Source organism: Aplysia californica, unplaced genomic scaffold, assembly GCF_000002075.1.
Source record: "Aplysia californica isolate F4 #8 unplaced genomic scaffold, AplCal3.0 scaffold00824, whole genome shotgun sequence".
NCBI classification, from domain to species: domain Eukaryota; kingdom Metazoa; phylum Mollusca; class Gastropoda; order Aplysiida; family Aplysiidae; genus Aplysia; species Aplysia californica.
In genome coordinates this window covers 43361-69318 of record NW_004798094.1, presented here as the reverse complement: position 1 = coordinate 69318, position 25958 = coordinate 43361, and the positions used below count along the sequence as shown (strand labels likewise).

At 39.7% G+C, this 25958-nt stretch overlaps 2 protein-coding genes across 2 annotated transcripts in view; one reads left to right on the top strand and one right to left on the bottom strand.

The window, feature by feature from the left end:
* Positions 1-3618: 3618 nt before the first annotated feature.
* On the bottom strand, positions 3619-20957 carry LOC101853037 (26S proteasome non-ATPase regulatory subunit 5). The gene is made up of 8 exons (XM_005109869.3): positions 20745-20957; positions 17763-17907; positions 15461-15593; positions 11568-11671; positions 9947-10199; positions 8207-8395; positions 7243-7352; positions 3619-6455 (listed from the first exon to the last, which is right to left on the bottom strand). Exons 1-8 carry the CDS (start codon positions 20921-20923, stop codon positions 6060-6062), a joined length of 1509 nt encoding a protein of 502 aa, XP_005109926.1. The 5' UTR covers positions 20924-20957; the 3' UTR covers positions 3619-6059.
* A 378-nt stretch (positions 20958-21335) lies between these two features.
* The window catches only part of LOC101852803 (uncharacterized WD repeat-containing protein alr3466), an 11699-nt gene continuing 7076 nt past the window's right edge, over positions 21336-25958 (top strand). Inside the window, exons 1-4 of the mRNA XM_005109868.3 lie at positions 21336-21768; positions 23870-23990; positions 24378-24494; positions 25795-25892. Coding sequence (XP_005109925.1) covers positions 21661-21768; positions 23870-23990; positions 24378-24494; positions 25795-25892 — 444 coding nt within the window. The 5' untranslated portion in view covers positions 21336-21660. The remainder of the gene's footprint in view (positions 21769-23869; positions 23991-24377; positions 24495-25794; positions 25893-25958) is intronic.

Sequence of the window (25958 nt, the reverse complement as noted above, 5' to 3'; positions counted from 1 at the left end):
AGGTGTGTCCCGCGCGCTCATATGACCTTATGCAGTTGCGAGCGCCGTAAAACACTTTACAAAAACAAACAAACGGATGGATGCACTCTTAGGTTCTTAGCTGTCCAAGTGGTTTTACGCACTCCGCATAATTTAGCAAAATTTGATCATTTGTTGCATCATTTCTGATTATTTTCCTTTATCATTCTTTTTTAAAATTAACACACGTGCATAATTTCACATTTTTGGGCTCAATTTGCATAATTTCAGAATTTTTCTCGCACAAAACGACGGAGATAGTCTTAGTAATTGCTTACTTTAATTCGTAGTATAGACCAACATAATAAGTTAAGGACCGCTTGCAAACACTCTGAGTGGTTTTCATGGGTCGACCTGCACGTGGGCGTTCTTGGACTGATCCAGTGGCTTGAGAAGTTGATGGCGCTGCCTCAGGCGGGCAACGACAGAATGTGACACTGGCAAGCCTTCTGGCAACTTCTCGGGCTCCAACTTCCTCCAGCAGCCATGCCAAAGCTGAGGCACGATTAGTGGCATGTTGATGCGATACTGGATTTTGCGCAAACGGCGGCTAATAATAATATAAGTTATATTGCCACCAAAGTGAGCACAGTTGGAGACCATACGTCCGTTTATCACGTGCAGAGGAAATTTTAATTGAGGAATGTCCATGGTGTCGCACACAAATCGATAAAAAAAGGCAAATATGGCTAAAATTCCCCGAAGATTTCCTTGCTGCACGTGATGGTTTTGTAATTGTTACTCTCTTGTAACATCTTAATCTTCAGCCCTTAGACGACTTCTAAATGTGTTGTAAGTGCCATAAAAATCTTTACTGAAATTCTTTTTAAAAAAGAAAAAAGTCCCCACTCATTCGGATTTGAACCGGACACACCCAATGCACGTTGAAACCTGGTATGTCTTGAGAGAAGCGAATGTTCTTGTCTCTTGTATGAACTACTATCTCTCTCTCTCTCTCTCTCTAGTCTATGTGTGTGTCTGTGTATGCGTCTCTCTCTCTGTCTCTCTCGCAAAATAATAAGCTTTGCAGTACGCATTGGTAACCCCATTAACATTTTCAGAGCAAAAAATTTTGAAACATTCCTTGCTGTCTTTTTTTCGGATTAAAAATAAATAAAATAAGGGCTGTCTGTCAGGTCCTTGACTTATGTTGAAGTCTGCACATTGGGTCAGATTAAATACATATGTACAGTGATACAGTATGCAGAACAGATGTTACTGGTTCTTTTTTCTTTGTTTTGTTTTTATCTCCTTTACGCGGTACTTTACTTTTCAAACCAGACTGCTTGCTTGCGATAAAACGATTGTTCTTTTTGCTTGGGTCTGTCCCCAGGGTTTTATGCACCTCACATAATTTAGCAAAATTTGATCGTTTTTGCATAATTTCTGATCATTTAACTTTATCATTCTTTGTTAAAATTAACAGAATCGCACAATTTCACGTTTTTTGGGCTCAGTTTGCATAACTTCATAATTTTTTTGGGCATAAAACCGCGGGGACAGATTGGCCATTTTTAGATGAGCTATCTTTTCTTTTTTTTCGTTGCCGGGTTTCTTGTCGTTTATGAACATACGACGTAATGTTATAATACTCAACCCAGCACGTCCCCGTGTGGTGGATAGGGGAATGACTTCATTTTTTTTCGGTAAGCGTTTTACGGGGATCGCAACTGCATAAGGTCATATGAGCGGGCGGGACACATACATTCAGTTTGTAGGAAATTTTGAATTTTGCAAGGGTGGCGGCCGAAGCCTACTATGATTGATTTTAGATCACCAAGGGATCTTTAACGTGCACAGCATGCAGACGGGACCTCCGAGATTTTTCGCCCTTGTCCGAGAAGGCTAGGTGTACATCTTTCCTACCAGAAGATCAGGGGTGTGGCTGAAAAACAGCATTTAGAAGGAGCCAAGGAGAAGCAGTAGAAGGCTGCAGAAAGAGTCAGGAGCCCAGATGAGGGGGCAAAGGAGGTGAGGAGGGAAAGTGGAGACGAAAGCAGACCACAGAACATTGCAAGAGAGCAGGAAAGGAGGTGAAAGGAGATATTTTTTAGAACATTTTTCGGTCGCTACCCAGATTCGAACCCGGGACCTTTAAATGAGAGGCCAACACCATAACCTCCAGGCCATGAGAGCCTCCGAATGATCTCCATCTTTATCTCCGAGGGGGGTAAACCCACTATGTCGGGGCTCTTTTTTGGTGTTAAATCTAAAAATGACAAAAACGTCATTAAATCGAAACTAGCAAACCAATTTTGATTAGTTCTTCATCTAATGAATGAACTAACGGTATAAGAGACCTGTTTTTGGCAATTGCCAAAAAGTAGTTTGACGTCCAAGTCCTTGTAAAGGAATGTTCCCAAGCCGCTGTTAATATGGCTATTAACAAAAGGAACCCCGTTCAACTGCCAGACCCGCTATTTATTCTGCCACCTTCATGCTCGTCCAATGGGTGTCTCATTTCCCACACTCCTGCATTTTACTGATACTGAAACCAAGGGACCGGTCACAAAAATGACGTCAGCTAAAATTTGTCCAAAAATGCCCCTCCCCCCTCCTTGTCATCTTCTGTCATCTTTCACAGACCCCCCCCTCCCCGCCATCTTTTGTTATCTTTCACAGACCCCCCCCCCCCCTCTACACCACCTGCTGCCAAATGATCAAGTCAAACCTCAAGGAAGAGTGGATGAATGATTGGGCCACAGGTACGACAGGAAGGAGGATGTATGGCCACATGAATAAACCACTGGTCAAAGATCCAATCAATGAGTTGAGGAGGGGAGATCAATCCATAATCTTCCAACTTAGAACACAACATGTACCCCTCAACCAACATCTCAACCGAATAGGAGTAAAGCAGTCTGCTGCCTGCCCACTATGTGACTACCCCTCAGAGACAGTGGAACATCATCTGTTTTTCTGTAGAAAACTAACTGATTTAAGGGGATGTTTTCTTCCCAAGCTACCCCACACATCTAATTGCCTCTACTCCTCAAGACAACAATTAGAACAAACATGCAACTATTACCGAATGGCATCATGCAGAAGAGTGACCGCTCAGATGCTACTGGATGGCTAACAACAACAACAACCCCCCCTTCCCACCCTAGCTGACGTCAACCAGTATGCACATGTACATTCAGATAGAACCTGAACAGGGTGCACTTTATATTTACCTGTCCCCGTCGTTTTAAGCAAGAAAAATTCTGAAATTATGTAAATTGAGCCCAAAAATGTGAAATTATGAAATAATTCTAACAAAGAATGATAAAGGAAAATAATCAGAAAATATGAAAAAAATGATCATATCTTGCTAAATTATGCGGGGTGCATAAAACCACGGGGACAGATTTCCGCGTATGATCTTCATATAAGATCTTCCTTTCTTTTCTTTTTTTCCCCAACTTTTAAGAGCATCAAGGTTGGTTGACGTCAGCTTTGTAAGGACTACCCCCCCCTCCCCTTGTGATGTCATTTGTGAACGGTCCCCAAGTAATAAACAGTACAAGAATGTACAACCCCCTCCCCCCTCGAAAAAAAAGCAGCAACGCAAGATCAAAATCCCCCCCCCCCCTCCACAAGAAAACAACAATCAATAAATTTCATATGAAATACAGCATTCAGATCGCATTCTTTAATTTCAAGCAATGGTGGGTGAAAGTGAAAATGAACTGGGTCGGGACAAAAGGAACGGAAATCTATTACAATTTTCAATATCACGATGAATCATGAAACATTTATTACTTACATTACGGCCAACCAAAATATAACACGCAATAAAAGAATAAAAGAAGGTAAAAGTAACTAGTAATAAAAAATGTTAAGGTTAAAGATATAATATAACTAGTAACTCGAAAAATCTACAAAAAATAACTCTTAATTTGAAGTTAAAGTGTTAATGTTAAACGGGAAGAAAAATGCGACCTAGAACTTCTAGTAATTTGTCAAAAGGAGAATTTATATACTAGATCTAGTACTAAAACAGTATAAAATTATAAAATTATTGCAAGTGAACTCTCTTTCTAGAAAAAAAATTCTTAATAACAAATAAGATAAAAATAATACATTAAACAAAACAAACAAACAAAAACCCAAATACTGCAACACAAAAACTAATTCCTGCAAACCCCAACAGCACACAAATAAAGCGTTAAAAGTCTTTAAGAAAAAAAAATAACAACCTCAAAACAGAACAAGCAAAACAAAAGTACGTCTGTTAACACAAATCTCAGTAGGCGTATAGCAGAACACACCAGGCAATTGTTACCCTTAACAATGTAATAATATCACGAACAGTAACAGTAATACAACTATGTATAGAATCAATGCTTCATTTTTCTCTCGACAAAGATCAAAGCATTAAATCGGCCACTTTGTATACAATCTTGCTTCTTTTGCAGACAGAAAGCAGGAAAATCTACAAACAAGTATAGAATCAAGGCTTAATTTTTTCTCTTGACACTTATCAAAGCATTAATAAATTGGCCTCTTAGCATACAATCTTGAATCTTTTGCAGACAGAAAGAACAGAAAATCTACTAATAAGTTTAGGATCAAAGCTTAATTTTTCTCTTGACAAAGATCAAAAGCATTAAATTGACCTCTTTACATACACAATCTTGTTTCTTTTGCAGACAGAAAGTAGAAAATCTACAATCTTGGTGACTGAACAGTTTTTGCATGAACAGATAGATAGATCTACACGGTAGACTTATGGTGCAATAAGTTTTATAAGGCCACAACATTCATTCTCTTTAGATTGAGGGGGAAGAGAAGGAGGAAGATCGTATGATAAAGATATAATAAAAACTGACCACAACATCGTAAGATCATCTGCACAAAGGAATAAAAACGACTAAAGCAGAAAAAGATTCAAACCATGGAAAAAACAAGCTCACAAGTTCTGATACTGTTAAGTGTCACAGGAAAACAAAGGATAAAACAAAGGCATCTTTCTTGAAAATATCTCGCTTACCCCTACCAGTTATAATCTGAAACTTGTGACAGTGTGAAAGTCTCACTTTGAAGTCTCTCTCCCATATTTTGAACTCTCACCATTCATGTACTTAACAAAACTTACTCAATGAAAAGGAAAATGAAAGTAATGAAGAATTTAAACATTTATAAAAACAACATTAATTTATGTCTTGCTGAAAAATTTATTGTAATAGCTTTGTACTTTTAATTTGTTTCCAAGGGTAAAACATTCATTATAACCGTATTTCCATACATTTTTCCCCAAGTTTCGATTCAATTTGAAATGTCACTAGCCGGTAAAGCTTTAACTCTTTAAGCCCCCTGAGTTTTTTCCACCGTTTTCTCGGAATTTTTTTCTAATCACCTGAACCTAGTGCACTGTGTCTCATTATAGCCCCAACAGTTTGCCTCCAACTTCTAAATAGCGGAAACAAAGGCTTAGTCATTATTAAAAAACTTGGTTCGGGAATAGTGCCAAAAAAAAACAAAAACTAGCCTTAAGTAAAACGAAATGGTTGTCACTAGTACTGGACGCTCCCAGCTTCCGATGAGGTTCAAAGAGTTAACTCATAAACAAGGACAACCTTCATTATATTCGAGTTTCACTTTAAGTTTACATCTAGCAATGTTGAGATAGAACAGACACCTGGAGACAGAATAGAAGCACAGCAACAAAGGAGAAATCATTCCAGACGGCACAATCAGCAACCATGCAAACCATTCAAATTTTCTGCAGAATATCACAGACTGGAATGACACTTTGGTACCGGCACTTCATTTTCACTAAAACAAACAGTACTGGTTTCGACTTGCACGAACAATTCACTGACATCTTCAAAGACACCACCCACTGTCGGTACGGACAAACAAAGAGTTTAGTTAGAGCATTCGTGTATGTGAAGCCCAAGCTCTATTTCACATTTCACCACTTTCTCTCTTTCAAAAACCAAACCCCCCCCCAAAAAAAACTTTCATTCTTCAAAGAACAAACATTACCCTCTTTCACTCCCTGTTACCCCAAAAAACTGTCAACATCATCTGGTTTAACTTTTGATTCCGTACGTTCATTCTCCCTCCAAAGCCACCTCCGACTGCGCCAAGACAAAAAATGGGCCTTGGTTGAAATACTCCATCAACTTCACATGATACGGCCGCCCCAAAATCTCAACGGCCGTCGGAGAATGGGCCAGGATCCGAACCAGCTCAAACTTCTCATCTTTTCCCTCCTTGGTGTTCTCCGTGGCTCTGTCCAGGACGTACTCCCGGAAGCCGGGGCAATTGTTCATGAGCTTCTGCCCCCACGGGCACAGCGCCACGCTTTGCAGGAGGTGGAGGGCGGGGATCCGGAGGTCGGAGAACGGCTGCTGGGCTATCGACCACACCGAGTCAAACGGAAGCGACATGGAGGTGCCGAACCAACGCTCTGTCAAGGTCAGCAGTTCCACCGTCTGATGCTCGACCTGCGCACAAAAGATTCGATGATAAACGATAACAAAAGATATTGCAACTGTACATGATATTACACCCCCTCCCTCAACCACAACACAATTTAGATCAGGCTGCTTCAAGCCTACGTGTCAGTGCCAACCTGTACTGAGAGGTAGAGAATGTCTTGTTTTTTATTCAGAAGTCTAGTCTCCACTATACCAATTATGGTCTCAACGTCCTTTAAAAAAAAAAAACCCCACACAGAAAGAAATCAAAATACATTCAAAGTCACTTCATCATTTCTTGTACTTTGTATACTACTCACCAATTACAATGATCCTGTGTGTGTACAAGTTTGTGTGTGTGTGTGCGTGTGTGTATATGTTTATGTGTTCATGTGAGTGCGAGTGGGTGTGTTCAAGTACGTATGGGTGTGTGTACAAGGTGAAACACCAAACCAATATGCCAGGATCTAAACAATAAAGATGCCTCTAGTCTTATCTTATCTCATCTAACCAGACGCCAGTATTTCTGAAAGCAAACAGAGCAGCAAACATTTCACAACCTGATGACAACCCCGCTGCGCATTCACCGACACAAACGTCTTTTAGTTTTAGTAGAGGGTTTCACGGTGCTCGCAACTGCACAAGGTCATATGAGTGCCAGAAGATTAGAGATGTTACAAGAGAGTAACAACCATAAAAAAGAAGAAGGGGAGATAAGGACGATAGATGTTTAATAGGAAAGAAGAAGCACCCCACACCAGAGAGCGCCCCGCCAAACACCCGAGTGCTCGAAGCATGGCTACTCATCACTAACCTGTAAATAAACAATACTGGACATGGCACGCAGAGCTCGGACCTTCAGCTCCGATGATCCTGTCTGAATCAAGGAGCCAATCCCTTGTATGCACTCAGTCATGGGGTTCCCTGAAAGCAAACAGAAGTTTCAAATTCATTGAGATTCGGCTTCATCTTGCAACGTCACAAACTATTCAGAAAGTACCCCGACAATATCAATATGTACAATCTTACATTTAAGCAACAAAAAACACACAGGAGTAGGCCTACAACGTTTCAACAAACCCCCCCCCCCAAAAAAAAAAAAAAACTAGCCATTATCTTAGCAAACTACTTTAGAACCATTGAGGCTGCAAAACAGTCACAGTATCAGCATGTAGATTTTTTTAGCTACAGTCAACCCTATTTTTGAGTTTTACAACACTTGCAGTACAAATGGGTTATATAAGTACAAGTGCCACCCACTGTTGCAAAGAAACGTGGTCATCTCGGACTGTGTCATTATAATAATAAAAGAGAAAAAACACAAAGGGGGGGAGGGGGAGGGGGGTGTTTGTCATTTGAACAGTTTTTAGTCTCGGACAGGTGGTTGTTAAATCATGTTCAATTGTATTTTTAAAAAACAATTCACATTTACTTTCATAAAAAAAAAAGAACATGATTTGACCAATGAATCACGCCATGTAGATAAAAATGAGACAAGTTCTGTTTTTTAGAATTGAGGAAGAACAAGCAGAAACGACTTTTTCGTAGACACACACTACGGGGGTGAAAACATCTGTCGTCCTCATTTCTCCTTATTTTATTTGTTCACTACTCCCTAGTAACACCTCTAATCTTTGGCACTTACATGACCTAACTATGTTGCAAGTGCTGTAACACTCTTACTTTAAGAAAAAACAAACAAAACAAAAAAAGAGAGAGAGAAAGAAAGAAAAAAAGAAAGAAACACAACACAGCCCTGTAAAGCACGACTCACACACCAAGTTTTTCCAGGGCCAGTTTCCCCTCCGGCGTGGAAGAGATAAAAGCCAAAGTGTCCACGGAGACCCCCTGAAGACTGGCGTCCCCTCCACACACGTTCATCAGGACCAAGCGAACGAAATTGTCAAATTTGGAGAGAACCTCTTTTGGATGATGTCTGGCGAGACCTCCAAAAAATTTTATGAGACCTGGTCGAAAGGAAAAGCAAAAAATTTGAGAATGACAAACAAATTCAAAAGGATACAAAATACAGTAAAATAACAAACTGTTCCGATTCAAAGAATCAAGGGTACACATTAACTCTTGAAACCATGAGTTTTTTCCACCGTTTCCCTGAGTTTTTTCTTCAGTCACTATGTCTCATTATAACCCCAAAAGCTTGCCTCCAACATCTAAATTGCAGACACAAAGGTTTAGTCACTCCTAAAAAAACTCTGATCGGGAATAGTTCCGAAAAACAAGCAAAAACGAGCACTAAATAAAATGAAACAGTTGTCACTAGTATTGGGCGCTCCCAGCATCCGGTGGGGAACAGGGTTATTACCGCCAACGGGGTTGAAAGAGTTAAGCTATAATAGAGTCTTTAGTCTTTTTCTAATCCAAGCTCCCCCCAAAACTAATTCAACTACAGATCCAGGCTCTGAAATAACTCAACACATGTATGTGTCCGTGAACAGCCCCATTGGAATAGTTTAAAAAATTTTTCTTTAAAATTAATTCTTTTTTTTTATAGTTCTAGTGGAATAGTTAATTCTCGTGTACGATAACACTTTAGAGTAACTTTACCCATCATTTCTTCATTACATTTCTTAAAAAGACAAAGATTCAGAACTAGCAATAATGACTGAACTATTACATCTACTCCGGCTAGTCTTAGGAAACACACATCATGAGCTCTGTTCTATGTTGCATGAAATAAATTCAGTAAACAATAAGTCATTTTCAGTCTTTCCCTTTTTCTGTAACCATTTTTACTCTTCCTGTAACACGAGTTATATCCGAGGGCAGGCATTAGCTCCTCTCTGAGAGATTATCACGAATGTTTCAAGATTCCCTATTCTAGGACTGATCCAATCAGTTTCTGTTCTCTCAACACCTTTGATATACTTCCCTTGGATGAAGGTTTTTTGAACGGAATTGTATTGCTTGCTGTTCAGCGAGAATTTGTGCAATACAAATGCTATTTATGTCACGACGTGGCGGAATCAGGCGCTCGTCAATTTTTGGGTATACGAAGTTATAGGTATTATCTTAGAGGTTGGTAATTTGCCTTGCATCTTATGAAAAAAAAATCCATTTATCTTGAATAAAAGACGAGATATTTGCGATTGAAGGAGGTGAGGTCACCTGGTTTCAGAAGTAAAATTAGTGAGAAAGGGATCGCCAAAGTTTGGTGACTTCCATAGCTCAAGAATCCTTGGAAACTGAAAATTAACATTTTCGTGCCTTTAATCAATGTTTTTCCATGAAATCTACACATTAGAATGATTTTGAATGGACTTACAAGGTATTGAGTCAAAAAACACAAATTCAAAAAAAAATTCCAAACTGGCTGAAAAATACTGATTTCTTCGATTTCATTATTTTGACTAGTGCCAGATTTCACCATGCAGCCTCACATTTATCTATTACTATTACTCCTATTATTATTATCATCATTATTATCATTAGGGACACGGTCCCTGCGAGATGAATAAAGATTGTCATTGTCATTATTGTCTTCTTAAAGAATTCCCAACCTGGTAAGAGAAGACCAGACATTGGATTGTCACTGACGCCGACCATCATCTCTTCCAGCTTTCCCACGATGCCGTGCTGGTCCAGGAAGACGAGGCCGTGCGGGGACTGCGCCAGGTCGGAGAGGAGCTCGATGGCGTTGAGCTGTACCAGGATGTCGTCTTTCTGCATCTCGTTGATCAGCTGCTGCAGCACGCCCGAGGAGACGCAGGCGTCGAGAGCCGCCGGCGCCAGCATGCTGAGGTCTGTGGCAATCTGAGGGCAGCGTGGTGAAATGTTATAATAATAGTGGAATCCGCTTAACCCTATCTGTACGCCCTGGGGGTCATTTTGTACCCCCAGGGTTGTGTTCTTCATATTTTAGAATACTTCTAGTACGAAGATCTCTTTGAAACTTTCAGTATTTCTCAAAAAGTCATTTTGACAGACTGCTATGTAAAGCGCACGGATCGGTTTAACGAGTAAATTTCCTCTTTGAAAATGGTGGCACAAAGTTCCCCACGACATATGGATACGATAGTAAAACATGACGTACGGACAGGGTTAAAGTGAACTCTTTGTGACCAGAAGAAAGTGTTCACTTTATCAGAGGTACAGTGTAACCATTTTGGCAGGGTGGAGGCCTAGAAACAATAGCTACACCCAGGGGTGGGTCTAGGGCGGAGGTGGGTCTAGGGCGGAGGTGGGGTGGGGCGAGCCTAGACTAGAGCTCTTTCTTTCTCATTGAGATTGCCATCCCCAACACCGAGCTGGGATTGTCTGCCGATGCCCGAGGCAAAGAATTGTATTTTCACAGCAGGGCGACAGAGACACGGTCAGTCCGTTCTTCGCTTTCACTCATTGAACGTACTGACCAAGTCTCTCCTTGGGCATATATCAAGGAGGTGAAGATCTGAAGGATGGGAAGTAGTAGGCCTACTTGGTCTAACTACTTCTTCTACTCTATGTCTACTGCCCAGGCAAACTGCTTTAAAATCGTCTGCCAAAGCGCAAAAGGCCGCACACAAGATATCTAGATTCTTTTTTCTCACCTGAAATCTTAAGAATATCTGCCCCTAAGTAAACTGTCATAAAATGTTAAAATGAGACTCACACAAATTCATATTCAACTGTAAAACAAAAAGAAAAATCTCTCCATCCCTCCTGTAAAAACTGCCACCTTAGGAGTAACAATAAATACCTTCCTATCCCAGGAACAACAATGCCAGTTCTCTTTCCCCGCATCTGACACCAACGTCCTCGTCACTAAAATAATACAGCATACGCAGCTTTAACAATTTTACATGAGAGCCAAGAAACAATGTTGTTATCAATAAAACAACATTTACTTTAGGAAAGATAATAAAGAATTCAATATCAAAATTGTATTCTTTAACACTTTGACCTGGAATGTTTGCAAAAAGTTTGCAATCTCTGAAACAATAGTCAGATTTTTGGCTCTCCTGTAAAATTATAAAAACTGCGCAAGTATACTATACTTTAAAACTGATGGCATTGGCGCTCATATGACCTTATGCAGTTGCGAGCGCCGCAAAAACTCGACTAAAACAAACTGATGGCAGAACAATACATTTCCACTGAGAAATGACCAAGTCTCGGACAACAAAAAGCAAACCGCCAAACCTGGTAGACGCGGAACCGACAGGTGTCGGTCCTCTGCATGGCAGCTCTCAGGTGCTGTACTGTTTGCTCATTGAATAATACTTGAAGGCCACTCGGGTTTCTCCCTGTATTAAAGAAAGGTAATAGAGACAATAAATGTATAGATCTATGTGAGGCATGCTGACAAAAAGAGTTACTTCTCGCAATCCACAAATGGAAGTATTGGCAAAAAATTAACACTGGGGTCAAATTTGTAGATTTTCTATTGATGCCACATTAATATTATATTCTTTAAGTATAACACGCCTTTCATTATTTCATACTTATAAATTGTAAAAAATTCACTGATAAGCGTGATGTATCTATTTCCATAGTTCTCAAATCCGAGAAGTAACTCATTTTGTCAGTACGTTTCACATAATTAATATGCATCACGGTGCTGTGGAATCAGGCCCTCATCAGTTTTTCGGTTTATGGAGTTATTGCTATTGTTTTAAAGTTTGTTCGTTTTTCTTGCTCTCGATGAAAAAATATCCATCAATCTTGAATAAAAGTTGAGATATTTGTGATTGAAGGGCGTGGGGGAATGCCTGGTATCAGAGGTAAAATTAATGAGAAAATGGCTGCCAAAGTTTAATGACTTCCAAAGCTCGAACGACCACTGAAACTGCAGATTTATAAAATTTTGTGCCTTTGATCAATGTTTTTCAGTACATCCACCCAGAAATGTGTTTTTAAATGGACATAAAAGGTGTTGAAATAAAGAAATAAAGAAAAGAAAAAATCAAAATTCGCCTTAGGGAAAATGCCCGTTTTTAAAATTTAATAATTTTGACGGATGCCTGATTTAACCACGATGCCTCACAAATATAAATATCACAAACCCCATAAAGATGCAGGCAGGCACTCCTTTTGTTTTATGCCCCCCATCACACAACTTAGATCATTTTGGAGGCGGGATTCCACTCTGCCTATCACAGTCAAACTAGGCTGAGATAAATAAAACGTCCCAGCAGAAAGACAGGGATACTTGATAAAAATGTCAAACCCACAAGGACTTTGAACTAAGGCCTTCAGAGTATTAAGGCAAAGCCCCTAACCTCTACACCAAGGACGCAAGTATGCAGAAACCTGAAAAAAAACCCACAGACAACATGCAAAGAAAAAAGTGTAAAACGTATAATCTCCCCCCCCCCCCTAACAGCCAAAAGAAAAAAAAGCCCAGAGAAAGATCTTCTTGAAGTTCCCTTCACTCATTCAAAAACAGAGACAATAGAAAAAAAAACTTGACATTATACACAAAACTGATTTTAACCGCTTCACTGCTACTCAGCCTGCGGAGTACGTCCATAAATCGGGCCCTCATATGAACTGTAGACGTACAGTGTACGCCCGGCAATATCGCTATTTTGTTTTGTTTCCTACTCAGCTGGTAATTGCAATTTAGTATCAAGAGTGGGCTCCCCAGAAAGCTCTTTTCTTCTTGAGTTAGAGAAGCTTTAGTTTGCCCACGGCTGTTCAGTTTCACTCTCCGAGCGGCGCACTTAGTTGTAGCCCGTCTGACCCTTCTGACCCCTGGCGGAAGGTAATAAATCTCGACGCGTTACGCCACTTTCACCGGCCTATCCCTAGATCTGACCGCTCCTCGCGGAAAGGGTACAATTTCCAGAAATTAACTGGAATTTACAGCATAGTACTCCCTTTCTCCATCCCGTAAACCTAGGAGTGTTGTATACCAAATAAAAGCTCAGCATCTCCTCTATAACCCGTAGTTTGAAACCAGTTTCTATCTCGTTTTATACTCCGTTGGGATACCTATATACTACCACTATTGTACAGCTCTGTGTTATTGAAGTTCTTGGATTTAAAAGAGAATTTTAATAATTCGAACCGACAATTTTTGTTTTAACCTTCATATTTCTTTTCATAAATCTATTCTCTCCATTGTGGTGAAAAATCTCAGGGTAGGAGCTAAATTTCCATGAACTAGCGCACTTTATGTGACTAGTCTAGTGCAATGTTCGGTGCAAAGAAAAACGCTGTGAAGCGAGAACTTGCCGTCAGACTTTCTTGTGTGTTTATAATTATAGAGCCTTTTAACATCAAAGATGAAACACTCTTATAACATCCACTTTGAGAATTTAAACAAGTAGTGTCGTACTTCTGGTGGAAGAAGTTTAAAAAATAAAGTTTCTAAGCAGCGTCGATTTTTGTGGAAACACTTTAAGTCTGACTTATTGCAATATTATAGACTGAACATTGACAACGACACAGCGACAAGCATTCCAACACTCAGTGCAGGAAATGTGGCTCGCGAATATACGCACCACTGAAGCAAATTACAAATGCGGCTTTGAAGTCCGCACAGAAATGTGTAGAAGACAGTGCCTATGTTTGGTCTGCTTACGACGCAAGCATAAACATTAACCAGTGCTCTGTGTGTGCTCGCTGTGTTAAACTTAGCAAAGGGTGCATTAAAGAACGCATTCCTTTGCTTACGGAAGGACACGAGTTGCCTTGTCCGTCCCCCGCTCTTATGGGAGTGGAGTCTGCGAGCATAACGGAAACCCCCACCCCAGATGTTTCCTCTGTAAGTATAGGCGATGGTGCTCAGCCCTTTACCACTCAATCCATTGACAGCACATTTACACATACAGACGAAGACTCATTTTACATTTCACCAGAAACTCATATTTTGACATCCACACCTAAAACGAAGACGAAACAGTTCACAGACAGTACCAGCTCCCCATTAGTCAAACATGAAACGACATTAGAGTCAACACTTTTGAAATCGGACACAGAGCTACTCACGCCGTTAGAAGTAAAAGTTGCTAGATCTACACATCTGATCAGATGAAAGCTTAACACATCTCAGACGAAAAGGACAGTTGAGGTTCAAAACAAAAGGACAGCCATTAGTGTTTCAAAGGACAGTCACACACAGAATATCATCTGACTTAGCAAGCTCACCGACAAGAAAACGAAGAACAAATATAATTAACAAAGTTAGGCAGTCGGTTGCTGGTAGAAGTAAAAGTGTTTTCCCACTCATTGACAAGACTGTGTGCATTAATCAACAATAGCAACAAGACATTTTGGTCCTACCTCATAAACGTAAGTGTGTTTGAAAGTTCAAAGTCTGACTGTGAGCTGAAAATTAAGACTGTAACAATCTGTCGGTCCGTTTATTTTTAATTATTTTTTTTAAAAACATGTTTGTTTGTAATAACCAATCTATTGCGAACGCCACATTCCCCCTCTTTTAAACAACACTTTCTTTTACTTCTCCGTGATAAAAATTATACTGTCGTAAACTACACCTTCGTCTTCATGTGATCATCTGGTTGTTGTTTCATTGACTTTCTCGGCTTTCATAAGAACTGGTGTTGTTTTATGTGTACAAAACATAACATTGCGGGGGAGCCGCTGACCGCGAGGCCGAGCGCCCGCAGGTAGCGTGACCGGGGCGTGACCTCGTCTCGGAGGTCAGGTCGGCCGGCAACTAAGCGATCCTGAGTGGAACAGCCGTGTTCCCTAGTTAGACCAACTATGACCGAAATAGCTTGAATTATAGCGTCACTGAACAGTCACTCTCTCTTCACAGTTCTAGCGTCTCACTCTAGCTCCGAGCTATGGCTGATTACTCGCGATGAAAGCTCTCAACGTATCAAGCTATCGAAGAAATTTTTGCTGAAGATGATAGCCGTTCATTCATTTCTCTTTACAATGATATAGACTTTGTCATGCATTTGATGCACTACCACAGAGTAAATAGCACTTTAAAAGGATCACCGTTTGAGTGCTATTCCTGGAAATAAGGTCAGCATAGGGCAGGGAATATAGGTCAGCAGTGAATGGTTTAAGGTAGATTTTGGTTGGATAGATCAGAACATCAGCATAAAAAGACTTACCCATGTGTGTGAGAATGGCCGCAGCCGCGGGTCCAATATCCAAACTGTCGGCAGTGAGAAGACTTACGACTGCCAGAACCAGGTCAGTGTGCTGACACAAGCTCTCCGGGGCATCGCGGCTCAGTCTCGTTAACTGGGGGACAACACAAGAGCTATTATTATCGGTTGTTATCATCATCAATGCCTTTCACCCCTGGCAGGGTATAGGCCACATACAAACTCCTTTCATTTATCTCTGTCCTGGGCCATCCTTCTAAGCTTGTTCCAAGTGAGCTTCATCTCTCTCATGTCCCTTTCCACGCACCTCCTCCATGTTTCCTGTGGCCTACCCCTGCCTCATGCTCCTTGTGGGTTCCACTGCAGTGACTGTCTTGTGATGTTTCCGCTGGGCCTTCTTAAGGCGTGTTTCATCCATCGCCACTTTCTTAGTCCTATTTCTACTTCTATCCTTTTGTCCAGTCCTTTCCCACAACTCTTCATTTCTTATTCTATCCTGCCACTTAATTCTTAGAATACTCATCATACATCTGTTGATGAAAGTCTGTTTTAGTAGAGGTTTTATGGTGCTCGCAACAGCAGAAGGTCATATGAGCACCAAGGGGTGGATGTCAACAGGAAAGTCCTTACAGGGAATCAGGCTTACTCTGCTCACCTCTTTCGATTCAACAGCACAAAGTCAGCTTCGACTATTAAGGAACCTCTGAACTAGCGAGTCGCAAGAGTGTGACAAACATACAAAAGGAGTAGAGGAAAACGATGACAGTACGGATTAGGAAAAGAAAAAGCAGCAGTTCTCTGTTGCAGTTCAGGCACAGTTATCAGCATGACCTTGATGAATCAGCCGATTTACAATTATCAATTCTACTGCACATAAGAACAGGGTTAATGTCCCCATTTGGGAATGGCCTAAAGACACTTCAGTGAGTAGCACCGCCGCGGGGGGTCGAGCTATTATTATCTAATACTCTCATGACCAAAAATTTACAGTTGTGATACCATAAGTACTTAAAGAGGTTAAACCTTAAACAGAGTCAACTTTTAACAATAATAATTAAAAATTACATTTATATAGCACATACACTCAACAGCATGCTCACTCTATGTACTTTACTACTATCATAACCCCAGCAGACCCAAGACAATCTGGAACATTCTCCGCTTCCTGTGAAGCATGCTGTCCAAGCTGTGGACTCAAACACTAACAAACTGACAAGATTAATAATAATAATAGATAGCATTTGTATAGCGCAAATCCCTGCTCAACAGCAAGCTCTATGCGCTTCATAATCTATACTATTACCCCAGCAGACCTGAGAGCATTCTGAAACAGCTTCAACTTCCTGGGAAGCATGCGGTGCAAGCAGCCATTTATAGGCGCTAAAACACTAACAAACTGACAAAATAAGATCTTTCTTTATCTGTAGCCGGAAACCTAATTACCACCAGGGTGAAACGAGGAAAATTTGCGCAAAGTGTCATTCCCAAAGAGACAACATCGGTCCGGCCCCTGAGGAGATTCGAACAAATAACCTTACAGAAGTTGTGAGTCTGAGAACCTGGCAGTTGAAAAGGTAAACAACATAGAATGATACGTAAGGAACATGCCAAGTAGGGAAGTCAAACTACACCCAGAAACATTTCAGGCACTCATCAGTTTTGGGGTAAATGAAGTTATTGGTGTAATTAATAATAACAAAAAATGAGATTTATATATAGCACTCAACCCTGATTAAAGTACACAGGCTCTGAGAGCTTTACAATACAGTATAACGTACAACAGTAACATAAAACTTTGTGTTTCGACTAAAAGAAAATCACTGCAAATATTCATCTTATTAATTCAAAAACTGAAACGACTTCAGCTGACATTTGAATGAATCAAAAGATTTGATCACTCTTATATTGTAAAGCTTGTTCATTTGTCTTGCTTTTGATGGACAAAAAAACCCAACATTTATCTTTAATACTAATAGTACAGACATTTACTATTGGAGGAGTTGAAAGTTATTTGGTGTCAGAAATGGCTGCCATTTACTTCTGTCTATATCTACTTGTCGAGAAAAAGTAAATGTTTTTTATTACATTTGTATGACAGATATTTTTGTGAGTGGTGTGTGTGTGTGTATGTGCCAACATGTGTGAGAGAGAGAGAGAGAGAGAGAGACTGAGAGAGAGAGAGAGAGAGAGAGAGAGAGAGAGAGAGAGAGAGAGAGAGAGACAGACAGACAGACAGATAGATATACAAAGAAAGAGGGAATACAGACTTAACCAAAACTATTTAAAAACATAAAACTAAACTCACCAAAGGCAAACACAACACTTGCACTCGCTCGTCTGGCAAGTTCAGCCAAGTCAGAATGTGTGAGTGGAAGTGCTCCAGGACTACGGGGGCACTCAGGGTAGACAACATTCTGTCCAAAACCTCCCCGCATGCCTCCTGCTCCTTTCTGTAAAGGAAACAAAGATCAGGAATAAAATAAAAAAGAAAGTCATTTGAAAAGTATATTAAAGCATAGGCCTATATATGTGACCTTTGAAATACATTTTTATGCTTCTTCTTTTACTCCCCTTTACTTGAAGTTACCGGGTGAAAATCGAAATTTTAGGAAATTATCATTCCACCTGAAAACGGCAAACTGGTGCTTCCTGCGAAAGACAAGGCAGAGTAAGTTTTCTATACAAATTCAATGCAATTGATGAAACTAAAAAGAATCACGAAGCATCGTGATCCAAATCGGGGAAATGAGGATGCATGAGACTTGGGAAAAAAATTGAGAATAATAGGCCTATCCATCCCTTTTAAATCAGGATGAATCACGAGTGGCAGGTCTGCAAACCCCGCCAACCTGTACATCGAACAGTACTCTCATATTTGTGCAAGAATTCCTGCTTGGGGAGAATAATAGGATATCATATACCACACCTTACCTGCCTGCATGTGAAGCCAGAGAAGAATCTCCATTCTCAATCATGCCAGGGCATCACACTAGGCTAGGCTATTATTACCACCGAAGCACATTGGTAAGGAAACAATCAGCGAGTCAAACTTTTAATGAAGCATTGATGGCGCTTTTCCGGTAGTTTCCACCCCGCAATTGTTATCTCTGCCGGTTTTGACCCCAAGAGTACAACAAGCCCCTCTAACAAAAATATGGTGGGGGGCTCCCTGAATTTTTACTATAAATAATTTGACGTTTTGCAGTTGTTAAGTTTGATATCTTAGCTTGCCGCACATCAAACGTATAGTATAGATCTAGATGTAGATCTAGGCTCAAATAAGGGGGGTGGGAACTACCGAAAAAGTCCCGCATTGATTTGATTCTAAGACTCTTTTAAGATTTGATTTTTTGAAGCAGCAAAGAATAGGCTAGGTATCGAGAGAGATTTTTTTTTTTTACATGAAAGATTTTATTTTTTGCTGGATGACTCTTACATTTAAATGTAATTTAGGTTGACCGCTGCTATACGGACTCGAGTCCGAACAGCCTTTCACGGGTATTCGGACTCGAGCCTACCGTGGCTATTTGGACTCAAACTCCATGCACAACACAGAATTTTACATTAAGTGTAGAATTCTGTGGTGCACAATCACTAGGTGTATCGAATGCGAAGCAGACAAGCAATTCGACCTTGGCCTTCCTCGGTTTCTACGATCTGCCCAACAAATGGACGCCGACCGTGGTGACCCCTTTTAACAAAGAATTTAATATAAAAGTAGGGCCGGGCAGTGGGCAACGGTATTGGAGGGAATATAGACCATGCAAAAAAAGGGGTTCAGGTGGTGGGGCGGCCCTGGGGACGTAAGATGGAGAGAGAAAAACTAAGAGAAAGAGAGAGAGGAAAAGTAAGAGAGAGAGAGAGAGAAAGAGAGGGGGGGGGGCTGTCCTATATGGACTGATTATATATGAATTTTTTAATGTTTCGATCTCTTTGTAGTCGTGAAACGCAGTGTAATTTGGTACAGTGGAATCTTGTTATAATGAGAGGGAGGGGACCGGTGCCAAATGTCCGTTATAGCACGATTCTCGGGATCCAGTAATAAATTCAAAGGAAATAGTAAAGTAGGCCTAATCTATGAGTGTGGTTTTCGGTTTACTTCTTTTTGTATTCTAGCCTGATGATGATGATATGGGTAAGATTGTACTTTACCGGACCACCGGTCGGAACTACTTTCGCTATGGCGCCCCTGGTGCCTAGTGGCCCGCTATTCTTGGTTTCCGAGCTCCCCTCCCTACTCACTCCCCTACTCAGTTTTCTACGTCCTCACTCTTCAACTGCCAGCAATCGACTGACGTCTCTTACCGGGTTTTTCAGTCATCACGACCGTGCCACCGTGCCCTTTGACCCATGACCCTGACATCTTGAGGCTAATTGGTCAATCTAATCCCGTGGTCCACTATTCTTATTTGCTCGCAACTCTGCTGGCCTGGCCTAGGCCTACTCCTGGTCCGGCAAAGTACAATGGAGGGCTAAAGAGGCACACGAGAGCTCATTTGCATAATTGCAACCCCATTGGCCCTGCTCGCGACTTGGCGAGTATCTACCCCGATTGTCCGCTCATGTTATTGTTTATAATATGTGTGTGTGAGTGTCTTTAAATTATTGTTGCCAGGGGGGCTAGCCCCCCTGAAACTCCCTGTAAACACGACTGTCCGCTCATGTTATTGTTTCGCATTTTTGTGTGTTTTCTTTATTATTTATAGTTTCCAGGGGGGCAAGCCCCCCCTGAACCCCCCCTCCCCCTCCTCACTGTTGGTATGATACACGGTGGTCCACCAAAGTTAAATCCCCTGCCCACTCTCAACCACCAACTCTCGCTCACCTCGCCTCGCCAGTTGCCGCTGGTTTGCGCTGTGCGTGCGCGAAGTCGCCCGCGGAACTACCTTTTGTCCGCACGCAGAGTACTATGACTATGAGAGCGTAGTTAGGCTAGGTGTGTGTAGTAATCACGGACCGAGACGGGTGGTCCGGTAAAGTACAATCCAGCCATGATATGGTTCAACATGACCTGTAAGTCTTACTTGATCAAAAGTCAAGTCGGGTTTCTTCGTATTTTAAAATTCCATTCTCATTCACCAACCCATGTATGGTCCCATGATATTATCAGGTTTTAATCTTCTTCCTGACAATACAAGTTCTATTTCTATTAACTAAACGCAGGCACAAAAAGCAACGTGTAAAGAGCTCCTAAAAGACCCTTGCTGTAGTCACAATAATGACTTTGCTAAATAGAAAGTGACTTCGATGAGAAAACGAAAGTAGAACTTTAAGCGTGAATACTTACTTATTTGATGTGTTCAAACAATTAAACACATTAGTTACTGAAATATTCGGCAACACATTTCTTAGTTCTGATGGTGGCACAGCACAAATTACAGTCTTGAGCTCTTCTAAAGCTTCAGTTTTGTTGTTTGTTGCTTCAAGTCGGTTCACAAGATCAGCAATAGCTGTTTCAGCGGCCATGTTGTTCAAACTTGGTAACCGATCTAGTGAAACTCGATTCTTTGTACTTGCATCGATCTCTTAGTCTTTGTTCTTTGTGTGCAAAATACGTCCCTTCCTAAAAGATATTCATAAAAATATAGTTATTAAAACCAGCTTTGTAATATCCATCTCTCAATTTTGCAGGATCTTAAAGTGAGGAGAGGGCTATTTTGTCATGAATCAATTCAGTAAAATAATTTTTATTATCGATATTTTAAAAATGTTTCGATTAAAAATATCTTCCGGCGTTCGCTTTCCTTTGACAATTAAATTATTGTATGGTTCAGTTTTGCAAAGTTCATAATCATCATTCATGCAGAAAGGCTCATTTAGAAGATGCATAGTGCTAGAAACAGATATTTTATCACCACTATTATAAGACATAAAAATAAAAGCAGACATTTCTGTAAAATCTGTTTTACCTCATCAAGTTATTTGAAAATCAACTCGCCGAAATTTAAAAAATGAACGGTCTTCCGCGTTCTTAGTTACAAAATGGCGATTAACTGCAAGTAGAATCGCGAATGTCGGAACTAGAATTTTGGAGCGTCGTGGGAAAGAAAATGGCATGTTATGATAACACTGCACCGTTTGGTTACACAAGATAGGTTTTAGAAAAGAAACTAGATCTAGATTTTAGATCGATACCATGAATCTATTGTTTTATTATATAGCGTTTTGTCTGCCGGCGACAATGTCAATGATGACACAATGTGATGCACCTTCCGTCATCCATTGATCAACAATCAATCATGGCTCTTTTCCCAACTCCAAAAGATTTGAGTAAACAAGAACTGAAGGAATTTGTTGGTCACAAAGACGAGGTAAGGAATAAACTATAAATTATTTATGGCTGCTCTGTGTTGTGGATGAGCTGTTATAATCATCAATTTTGTCTTTTGTCTCAAATGTCACATATTGTTTGTGTGTGTGTGTGTGTGTGTGTGTGTGTGTTTGTGTGTGTGTGTGTGTGAGAGAGAGAGAGAGAGAGAGAGAGAGAGAGAGAGAGAGAGAGAGAGTGTGTGTGTGTCTTTCTCTGTATGTGTGTGTGAGAGAGAGAAGAGAGAGAGCTGTGTATAGTCTTTATCGCGTGTGCGCATGCATGTGCGCATGTATGTGTGTGTGCACATTATGTATTTGTGTGCTGTTGGTCTATTTTGTGTGTGCTGTGTGTAGGCCTTGTGTGTGTGTGTGGGGGGGGAGGGGGGGTAAGTCACTGAATGTGCATATATAGGGGGCTTACACTACGTATGCTGGTGAAGATAATTATTGAGCAGTGAAGGAAATATTGTATGTGGATATACCGTATAATACCTAAAGGCTTATTACCATCAACAGAGATGCACGATGATTATATATTCATGTTCAATAATACACATACAATAATGCACAATTCATTCCCACATATTAATGCAAATGTGGTGAAATCAGGCGCTCATCAAAAACATGAAAGTCTATAAACTGGCATTTTTTCCGTAGGTTTGGGAATTTTTATCAATCTTTTTTTTTGGCTCAACACTTTTTGTGCCCAGCAAAGTACACATTTCTGTGTTGATTTTACAGAAAAAGGATGATAAAAGACGTAAACGATGTAAATTTTCAGTTCCACGGACTCTCAAGCCAATGGTATACCTTTTCTCGCTAGTTTTACCTCTGAAACCTGGTGCCACTTCCATTAATCACAAATATCTTGACTTGTATCCAAGATAAATGGATAATTTTTTTTCCCTCAAAAGCAAGGCAAATGGACAGACTTTAAGATGGTACCAAAAACTCCATCTTGCCAAAAAATTGACGAGCGTCTCATTCCACCAAGTTGTGATACATATTGTGTCTGTTGGTGTTTGTAACAGTGTGTTTGCTATGTGCACTTTGATCTTTGTTTGTGTAAGTTTTATTTGCTAGTATTTGTAGCCTGTGTGAAAGGGTTTGTGTGCACAGGCGTAAGTGTGTGTGTGTTTGTGGTTTGTGTGTGTGATGTGTGTGTGATGTGTGTGTGTATGTTAGAGAGATCAGAGCATGCACTGGTATATATATCTAGTAAGTATTACTGAGAGAGAGAGATGGAGAGATAGATAAAGAGAGATAGACAGAGAGAGACAGACAGACAGAGAAGAGAGAAACAGAGAGAGATAGAGATGAGAGAGAAAGAGAGATAGTAAGTGTTTTACAGCGCTCGCAACTGCTTAATATCATATGAGCGCACAGGACACATTAAAAATTTTCAGTCGGTAGGGAATTTTCAATTTTGTGTGGGTGGCAGTTGAAGCCTACTCTTATCAATTTTAGAACACCAAGGAATCTTTAACGTGCACCACTTGAACACGGGACCTCTGAGATTTTTCACCCCTTGTCTGAGAGAGCTAGGTGTAGATTTTTCCTACCAGAAGATCAGAGGTGTGGCTGAAAGACAGCAGTAAGGAGCCAAGGAGTAGCAGTAGAAAGGCTGCAGAAAGAGTCAGGAGCCAAGAGGAGGGGGCAAAGGAGGTGAGGGGATGGAGGCAGAAAGTAGAGACGAAATCAGATGACAGAACATTGCCAGACAGCAGGAAAGGAGGTGAAAGGAGACGATTTTAGAGCAGAAAGTTTTCCATCGCTACATGGTTTTGAACCTAGGACCTTTGAATGAGAGGCAAACACTTTAAAAGAGAGAGAGAGAGAGAGAGAGAGAGAGAGAGAGAGAGAGAGAGAGAGAGAGAGAGAGAGAGAGAGAGAGAGAGAGAGAGAGAGAGATCAAGGGAGGACTGTCAGACTATCAAAAAGAGAAAAATACTGGTATAGTATACTATATCATTACACAATTTCACTTAAAAGTCAATCAAGATCTTCATTATTAGTACTGCTCTTTTGGATTTCCATTCGTTGCATCTTTCATATTTCCTGATGCTATTTGAGTCTTACTATTTCTGTCTTGCTTTCTCCCAGGTGAACTGTGTGAGCTACTCCTCAGACTTTCAGTTCATGGTGACCGGCAGTGATGATCAACGAGTGAGAGTTTTCAATGTTAAGACCAAACAGTGCCTAATAAAGCTCAAAGGTCATGAAGGTAAAGCCCATCATTGTACTGATATAATGCCTGCATATTATCAGAACCAACATATTCAGAATTGAAATATAAGTATCACAGAAAGAGACTTTTTTTCAATCTCATATTTAAAAGACACGTCTTAACTTTAATAATAAAACGGCGGGTTATTTTTCTTTTATATACACAACCCATGTACACTGAAAACCTGGCTTTACCAAAGAAAATCTGGCACCACTGCAGACTTTGGTTAAAGCGGACTTCATGGCATATTTCTTTCTTTCTGTTTTCTGGCTCCTTTGCAATTCCATCCTAGAGAGGTTTGACTGCATATATCAAATGTGTTTCACATGAATTTAAATACGTTGCTTTGCTGCTTTTTTCAGTATCTACCTTTCTGTTTCACAGGAGCAATTAAAAGTGTGGCAGTCTCCCCATGTGACAAATACTTTGCCAGTGGCTCATTTGACAAGACAGCAAGAATTTGGCAGACAGCAAATGGAAACTGTTTACACCTTCTTGAAGGTTTGCATAATGGTTTCTTGGTAATTTTGGCATAAGAAATTCCTGCAATGCCAGTGCAGTTTTAATAAAAAAACTTCAAATTGATTCAGTGTTGTAAGGGTTTTGTTTTATCAATTTTTAATCAGATTTTGTAGTTGAAAATTTACTTTTTTTCTTCTACAGTTTTAGAGTACTGATAAAAAATTTTTAAATAATAAATTTTGCTTCTTTGGCTGCTTTTGATATAATAACCATTGTTGCTGCTGTTGTATTTCTACCAATCTATAAGTTTTTTCAAAATAAGTAGGCCCTATTATTATTCTAGTTCCATTTGATGGTAGTTATTGGTTCACTTTGCTGTTGCTTTTTTTGTGTGGAATATCTGTTTGAATTATTGGAAACAAGTTAGTCATGTGCTCAGAACATTATGATTGTAGCATTTTTAAAAGTACGAAAAAGAAACATAATTATGAAACAAAAATATGTGTTACGATAAACAATTTTTTTAGCGTTTAAAAGCACGGAAGGTTCTAACTCAAGTACTCTATCTCTCTGTTGTTTTCTGATATTGATAATAATTATATGATTAAAGAGGTACAATTAAGTGAAAACAATTGAAAAAGAAGGTACTGAACTTCATTTCAATGCCCTTTTGAATATGTTAGTCATCAACAACTGTCTTTGCGAGGAAATCTCTAAAATAATCGACGGAAGAAATTTACCCTTCTGTAGGATGTTCATCAATATTTATGTTAATTGTTTTCATGATACAAGCTTTTTGAATTAATAGCCTACTCTTGTTTTTATATTTTTATGATGCACAATCCAGTTTTTTTTATGTTGAATAAATACTCTTGTTTTTAAGTTAATGTATAATCCAGTAGAAAAAAAAATTGAATAAATTCTGTTGTTTTTAAGTTTATGAAAAAGTTGAATAGATAGGCATGTCCTTGTTTTTTAAGTTTATGTATGATCCAGTAAAAAATTGTTGAATGAATAGTCTTGTTTTTAAGTTTATTATGTATAATCCAGTTAAAAAATGTTAATAAATATTCTTGTTTTTAAGTTTATATATCTAATCCAGTTTTTTTAAAAATGTTGAATTAATAGGCCCTACTCTTGTTTTTAAGTTTATATTATATAATCTAGTAAAAATTGAATAACTACTTCTGTTTTTTTATTTTTATGTATAATCAAGTAAAAAGAGAAATTGAATGGTTATTCTTGTTTTTAAGTTTATGTCTAATCCAGTTTTTAAAAAGATATTGAATAAATAATCTTGTTTTTAAGTTTATATTATCCATACATACTTTTTTTACAGGTCACAAGAAGAGTGTTGAAGTTGTGACTTTTTCACCGCGATCAATTTATGTTTGCACTGGGTCGTGGGATAGAACTGCTATCATTTGGTCCGTGGATGTAAGTTTCGAAGATCATCATCATCATCATCATCATCATCATCATCATCATCATCATCATCATCAT